Raw genomic sequence first — 8212 nt, forward strand, 5'->3', positions numbered from 1 at the left:
GAACCACATGACTTCCAGAGGTTCCTTTCAAACAATGGCATTTAAGACGTAAGTCTTAAGAAAGACACCATGGTTCTGCCACGTATCTTTTCTTGGGGGTGCCCAGACTCCTTGACACAGGTCTCAGCTCTGGCTCATGCATCTCTAATGACAGGTTTCCATTTATACAATCTCACTATCACCCTACAGATTCACATCACTCTAAGCCTGCCTGGTCTTTCCCATAGTATCTTCAGTCCTTAACACGATCTTTCAACTGGTATCATTTTGTCCATGGAGCATGGTCCTTCACTCTGTCCCTGCCTTCACTTGGTCAGTTTTTGTATTTGTTTTGTGTTACATTAAATAAACCTCTACTCATCTTAAACATCTGAGGCAGCAGGTGAGGTTCCAACCTTTCAGAACCTTCTCTTTTGACATCACGACTTTAATATATCCTATGTTCTCCTGGGGAACTTCCAGAGGAAAAAGGGAAGAGTGCACAGCACTGTGCAGAAGGGCCAGCAAGGCGTAAGCTAAGATTTGCAAAAAGAAAAATGGGCTCCTACTGTAGTTGGATGGTGCAGAGAATTTGAGTTACTAAAGAAAGTAGTATCCAGTCTGTTTCTCACTTTCTAAATTTTTCTCTCCAAGTTACAAGAAAAGGGAACAGATGATGCTATTTCAGGTGATCTACTATAGTTCCCTTGGGTATTCTCCCCTAAAAATCATAGTGAGTTTTCCCTTTATACTCATAGATCACAGAGTCATGGAAAGATTTAATCTGGAGGGATCTCTGAAGTCCATCTGGTCCAAACTCCTGCTCAGCAGGTGTAATTTCAAAGCTAGATCAGATAAGCCCAGTCCCTGTCCAGTCAAGTTCAGAAAATCTCCAAGGATGGAGATGACACACCCTCTCTGGGCATCTCTTCCAATATTTGACCACCCTACCTGTAACTTATGACCATTGCTTCTTGTCCTTTCACTGTATACCTCTGAGAGTCTGGCTCCATCTTCTCCATAGCCCCTTTATGCAGTGAGAGACTGCAACTGGATTCTCCTTAGCTCTCTCTTCTGCAGGCTGAACAAATCCAGTTGTCAGAGTCTGTCCCTGTAAATCAAGTACTCCAGCTCCTAAGCATCTTGGTGGCTTTCCGCTTGACCTTTAGTATTTATGTGGTTTATGGGATTTTTTTTTTTTTTCCAGGGAGTCAAAAGCTGGACATAGTACTCCAGCTGCATACTCACAAGTGATGGAGAGAAGAGAATCATCACCTCCTTCGCCCTATTAGCTACACTCTTGCTAGGTCTGCCCAGTATATGATTAGCCTTTGTCACAAGGGCTCACTTCTCTTATTTGTTAAATCCTGTCTGTGTCTTTTTCCCCACACTCTCATTTCCTAATTCTTTCTCTGAGAAGATGACATTAGACTCTGGACAGCACTTCCTACCTCCTCTGTGTGATTAAATAGCTTCAACAGCTAATTGCAGCTGTAAACTTTGCTCTCAATTGAATACAGACACCTAGATTTTTAGCTCTTAACACTGAATAAAGGAAAAGGCACAGAGCTGAAGTTAGTCTGCCTCTGAGATGAATCAAAGGTGTTTGTTCTGTTTTAAAATGTGGAAAGTTCAAAGGAGAGGAAAGTCATGGGAAGGCTGAATGGAAAAGAGGGGAACTACCAGGCCATACATTTACTGGGATTCATGCCATCCCTACGTGTCTCTAGACCCCGGGATGCAGATCCAGGCTGAGAGGTGATGGGTGGGAAGAGGAGAGTTCTTCCCCTGAGGGAGGAAAAGGAGGAGTCACACGTAACAACTGAATACAAATATCTTGTCTTCTGGCATTTGAAGTGTGACTCATTCTCTTATCCCCTCCCTCTTTCTGCTTTTCTTTTTGCTTCTCCTTCACAAGCCATTCAGTCTGTCTTTTAAGAGGATCCTTATTGAACCACGAATGAGTTCTCAGATAATGCATACAAATACAGAGGAAGAGGATGGATACTCTAATTTAAATCACCTGCCACAGCATCCAGCCAGACACTACATGTCCCTGAACATCAACCAAGGTACAACAGACACTTGCTCTTTGAACTTTCTGCGCTATGCTAGACAACGACAATAGGAACGGTCTCTTGTCCAGCTCAATAAATAAGAAAAATATGTACTTATAGGTTTAATGTTATAGGTTTAATGCACTATTTGTATTGTTTTGTCTGACAAAAACAGGCATGCATGAATGTGAAAATGCATAGGGTGGAACTACTGCCATTACTTGCCCTAAATTTCTGTAGGAAAAGACAGATGGCTTCAGGATCAAACTCTGGAATGTAGGAATCAGCTTTAATGTGGTTAATTTTATTTATTTATAGTCTTATTCATTACTACAGGAAATGGCTATAGATACAGGACAATCTGACTAATAGGAAAAGAACTTTCACATTTTGCCCTCGGGACCTCAATTTTTCAGAAAATGCTTAAGATTCATAGCCTTTAAGGCTAGAAGGAATGAGGCAGCACCGGGCCTGAATGCATAGGTCATGGCATTTCCCTTCTTCAAGTCCCATAGCTCCAGTTGGGCTAAACCATGTACTTCAAAAGGGCATCCAGCCCTGAGTTAAATATTGCTTCATCTGAAAGGTCCATCATACTGCATTGCCGTGACCATCTGGTGACGCTAACTCTCAGGAACTTTTGAATCCAGGGAAACCTCAGTGCATATTTTGGACTCCAGAATTTTCCTGAACTGGGCTTCAGCCTGGAGCTGGCACGCAGCCTGAGCACTCTGTGCCCTGAGAGCAGGAAGGATTTGTGCAAAGTGTAAGATGGTATGCAAACACTTCCTTACTCTGTTCTGACAGAGCAGAGTAATACAGTACTGCCAAAGGAGAACAGGAGCATCACCTACTTCTAAGTCAAAGGATCACTACAATGTTTCATAGTTTCATCATTTGTCAAAGGCAAGGAATGCCCAACCTGTTCTGTTTAAACCATGTCCAGTGTCTCCTTCCAAACAGACGTCTTTAACAAGGCACCACAACTTCTCAACTTGCATTTGGGCTGCATACAGCCTGGAAGGGGAACTCTTTTGAGAGTCACCAGATGGCTCTTCATGGAGGGGTGGCGGGTTGGGAGTGCTGCTGAACAGGGTGCCTGCCCTCAGATAAATTGTTGGTTTCTCCCAGGGTGCTCTCTTCCCTTTGCTGTATGGTGGCCAGCTATCTTCACTTTGTTTGCACTGTGCCTGGCCCTCACCATAGGAATGATAGTCCTAGGTAAGTGCTAAAATATACTGTGTTCCTTTATTCATATTAACACCTTGGGAATAACTGCATTGAAGAAAGGTGGCAGACTGACTGCAACAAGGACAGTCATAGCTCATCCTCCCCACACACTGTCCTTTCCTCTCCTCCTAATTGCCTGCGATGAACACTCTGCAGCTTGGTGCGCATGAGGCTTTGAGGGAAGCAATATTTTAAGTCTGGACCTGTGCCCAGAGCGAGGATATAGAAGTCAAGATGATATATTTTGGAAAAAGTGGGAGGAATGGATTCTGTCCACATCCATCTATTATTTATTTGCTAATTCGAATTCGATCATAAAATTCTAATACTGACTTTCATAAATCAGTTTGTTGTTTCCCTTCTCCTCTTCTCCTATTGTTCAAGTCTCTCTACTCTACTGGAATAGCAGTTCTTGTCTCATTCCTTTCATAAACCTTTCATGTTTGTAGACTAACCTTTCACTTTTGTAGACTAACCTTTCCTGTTTGTAGACTACTCTCTTTAATTAGTTCATACTAGTATGTTAAAAATGGACATACTTCTAGCACTCAGATTCATGAGGAAATCTCACTTTTTCTGTCTGTTTCACTCAGTCATCCCAGTTTACCCGAGATCTGCAAGAGAACTGAAGACTCTTGTATTTATATTAGCCTTTACCATGTGTGACATGACTGTACCTATACTTTCTCTCACAGAGCCTGGACATAGTCATTCTGAGCCATTGCTACCGAAAGACAGCATCTAAATACTGTTGAGGAAGATATATAAAAAAACCCTGCCCACTTTCTTCAGAGAAGTTTTACCAGCCTTTAAGAATAAAAGTTTTTTTCAACCTGAAGTATGTTTAGAATTTTAGGTTTTTTCAAAGGCTTATAAAACTCCCTTTAAGATCAACATGATTAGTTCAACATAGTCCTTCCTAAGCATTTTTTTTTGCATTATTTTAGTCTTTTATTAGGTTACCAAGTGGCCTGCAATAGCACTGTGATTAAACTGCATTTAAAATTTGGAAACCTCTTTATCCATAATTTTCTCATCTGCTAATCTCCTCACAATATGTGACACTGTAGCATCAGAGTTGCGTGTGACCACGCTGTTGCAAAAAGTGAATTTGCAATAGATGATGAAGCATGTATCATGCAGTAGCATCGTCACAGCTTTTTTGTCTCATTAATAATATCTTTATAAACTCCAGGTCTCAGAGGTTCTAAGGCACCTGCGGGACATAATGAAAACTTGCAGGGACTAAAGGAGAGGTTGTGCTTGATGGGTGACGTAAACACTAAGAACGATAGTAAGTAGAACTACTGCTCACACAGCCTGCAATCTGTATTAGTCTCTATATCAGATTAAACAAGGGTGTTTGTTATATACTGTATCAGATTAAATAATGACTTTAATAAAAATAAAAGAATGAGTGTAGATGTGACCCATAAAGTGCCCATATACATTTCAGCTCTGCATAACTTTGACTTTCCAGGCCTATGGGTGTGGACTCCTCCACTCTTCCTTTGGCTGTTTATAAGGCTGTTTATAATGATGGTTTCTTTCCGTTCTAGGACATGTATGTTCACTCTGCCCTGTAAACTGGAAATGGATTGGAGGCGACACCTGTTTCTACTTTTCAGAAAAGGAGGCCACATGGCAGGAAAGTGAAGACTTTTGCTTCTCCCAGAATGCCACCCTTCTTACGCTGAAAAGGAAAAGCAAGTTGGTATGGTTCCAATCATACCAGTATTTCTTTGCGTTGGTATCAAATATTCAAAACTCCTCACCAGTCAGCAAGTACCTCTTGATGTTACATAGTAATAGAGGTACTGTCCCCAAGGTCTGAGGCAATGCAGACTGCAGAGCATTTAGCCACAAATGTGTAATGATGAGGGAGATAGCAACACAGGATATTATTCAGCCAAACAGTGAACATCAGTGTCACGGATCCTGTGAAAGTAATAAGCAATGAGTCTTTCATTCAGGAAATCTCTTTGAATACTCTCAGAGATAGAGCTCTAAAAAGAATTGTTGCCCTGGTCTTACATTTAGTAGAGATGCCAGACACAAAATATTCCTGTTTGCATGCCAGATAAAGATGTTGTCTCTTGGAAACTGTTATGAAGGCCTGATGAGGAGTTCAGAGAGTCATTGTCAAGTTACTTCCTTTGGTTCTTTCTTGATCACCTCCTCTCTCAACAGTAGTTGTTTAGGTACAGCAAAAAAAATACCCACAATCTCCTTGGTGATAAACGTTTTGCATTTTTTATAGATTAGTATATCTCAAATATCACAAAAACAATCTTATTGGATTGGATTATCATACGGAGTTGATGGCTGGTCTTGGATAGATGATACGAAACTTTCTACAAAGAGAATGGACTGGTAAGTTTTCTGAACTTAAACAGTTGGTGGGTTTTAATTTCTTCTTGCACAATATCCTCCCTGTGCACTGAAGGAGGAGGAAACCAAAATCCCATTAATGGCAAAGCTTCAAGGCAGAATACAACCGCAGATGTATTTGGAGTTAAAATACTCTTTTAGGTATGGAGTCCCTGAAATACAGAGAGAGTCTCAGAAAACTGGAAGTGTGAGCAGGAGAACGAGTCAACAAACCAGTGCAACCAGTGGCTGCTCTCACTATTTAAACCCAATCATTTTATGAAACATGCCACAACTCTATAGGAAGCAACACACACTTCCTCCAAGAGAGCCTACCTCCTGCAAAGCCTACCTGCACCTGCCTCTTCTACTCAGCCACAATTATCCCAAATTCACTTCTCTCTTCCATCAACATTTTGAAACCTTTATTACACAAAAGTAGTCAACATTAGGTGGACAGAACCTGTTTACTTTTTCTGTAAAATCTCATCAATTTACTCAGTGTATTTCTCCTTTACTAACTGGGGGAAAAATCAAATTCCCATTCTGTTCTGTGTGAAGTGATCACTGTATGCAGTAATATGAGAGTGCTCTTCAGGGTCTGGAGAACCTTCTTCGACTGAAGATTCTCCAGCGCCTCCTTGGAAACACGTGCTTATTTTGTCTTGCAAACTCTTACACTTCCCATGGCTAGTAGACATCAGGCAGAATGATCTGGCTTCTGTTCCGGCAGACCACTGCCTTTCAGTTTCCAGACCCAAATTACCACTACGTAAAGCAATGGTTGGAGTGACACAACCACTGGTGAGGAACTAGTGCTTTTTTCTGCTTTGATGATGCTCCATACGTAGGTTTTCTTTTTTACATCTTTGATCTGAAGGGCAGGTAGGAGAATGATCCTTCAGACTTGAATTATATGAGCTGTTATGTTCTTCAATACTCTGTATAAACCTTTATAAACCTTAAAATGACTAAGCAATGACTTTTGCAGTAATGTATGATTGTCCAAAAGGGCTTTATATTTTTATGTTAAATTTGTACATGAGAATTTTTAACAAGATGCTGTGGGTTTTTTTCTAGGATTGATTTGTCCTCTAAACAAAACTGTGCATACCTGTTTTATCGTACGTCAAGAGTTTACAGTGAGAATTGTTATGAAAAATATCCCTGGATCTGTGAGAAGGCAGCAGTCCAGCTGACATAAAAAGATTATCAGCAGAAAAAGAACTGGAAGAGTATGAAGAAGATTTTGATGTTCAGATTTTTCAAAGAAGGGGTGTAAAATAATGTTTAATACAAATTCAGAGTAGAATTTTCCTTTCTTCCTAGTGTATTTACACAAACACAAAAATGGAAAAGAGACAGAAAGCCCTTGCAGATAAAAAGAACCAGCAGTAAGAAACACCTAGAAATCAGAGACAAGATATTAGTTCAGAAACCACCACCTTAGCGATGCTAACAATCTTAAGCATTATTCACAGCCAAAGAAATCAGAAGTCTAAAGGCCTGTGGGACCACTTCTTGTCACTCTGATTGGAATTTCATGTATATCCATTTCTACCAAGGCTCTTTCTTTAGTCCTTTTGACCTTACTCAGATGATGAGTCTTCTTTCACTTCTATTTGTAAAGATACACTAACTTCTGATAACTATTTCCAGCCCTCTCTTCAGCACGCTCACTTTCAGTTATTCTATATTCCTCTAAAACTCCAAGGCAAGCTCTCCTCTCCTTTACTACTCACAGACGTGTGGCTTCTTTGTTCACTGCTTGGCAGCGAAGCATCACTCGTCATCCTCATCCTCTTCTCGACTGGGTATAGTATATGAATTTTAGATATGTTCAAATTTTACTTCCAGATAATTATGCTTTTCCTTTACACGCAATAATATGATCTTCCAAGAATGCCCAGAAGTCAGTGTTAAACGAGTTTTAATAAACAGTATGCTACTGTCATAATCACCATTGCAGTTATGCAGGGAGAATGGGAATAATGATTGGATTTTTTGAAGAATGCCACCTGAGGGCCATTAGTCTTCAGCTAACATAGAATATGTCCATCCCTTTACCTAACGCATTTCATCATATGAAAGGATGGATATGTGGCATAAACAGCTGCACATTGAATGAATGTGGCATGAATGGCTGCACTGTTAGCTGGAACGCTGTCACGGTATTCAGAAAAGTATTAACTGCTGAATGGGGAATTGAATTTTCCAATGTATTGGAAAACACATATTTTTGGTATTATATATGTCCTGGTTTCGACTGGGATAGAGTTAAATTTTTTCCTAGTGCTGTGTTTTGGATTTAGTATGAGAAGAATGTTGCTAACACGCTGATGTTTTTAGTTGTTGCTAAGTACCCTATAGTCAAGGACTTTTCAGCTTCCCATGCTCTGCCAGGTGCTGAAGAAGTTGGGAGGGAGCATAGCCAGGACAGCTAGCCCAACTGGCCAACAGGGTATTCCATACCATATGACATCATGCTCAGTATATAAATAGGAGGCGTGGTCCAGGAAGTAGGGATCGCTGTTTTGGGGATGGGCTGGGCAGCAGTTGGCGGGTGGTGAGCAATT

At 40.7% G+C, this 8212-nt stretch overlaps 1 protein-coding gene across 1 annotated transcript; it reads left to right on the top strand.

Moving 5' to 3' along the window:
• The first annotated feature begins 1939 nt into the window (after positions 1–1939).
• Positions 1940–6840, top strand: LOC104082577 (C-type lectin domain family 1 member B-like). The gene is made up of 6 exons (XM_009585761.1): positions 1940–2051; positions 3168–3257; positions 4462–4560; positions 4826–4980; positions 5527–5639; positions 6717–6840. The coding sequence occupies exons 1-6, from the start codon at positions 1940–1942 to the stop codon at positions 6838–6840; spliced, it is 693 nt and encodes a 230-aa protein (XP_009584056.1).
• Positions 6841–8212: the final 1372 nt, after the last annotated feature.

This window comes from Fulmarus glacialis, unplaced genomic scaffold (assembly GCF_000690835.1).
Source record: "Fulmarus glacialis isolate BGI_N327 unplaced genomic scaffold, ASM69083v1 scaffold46519, whole genome shotgun sequence".
NCBI lineage: Eukaryota > Metazoa > Chordata > Aves > Procellariiformes > Procellariidae > Fulmarus > Fulmarus glacialis.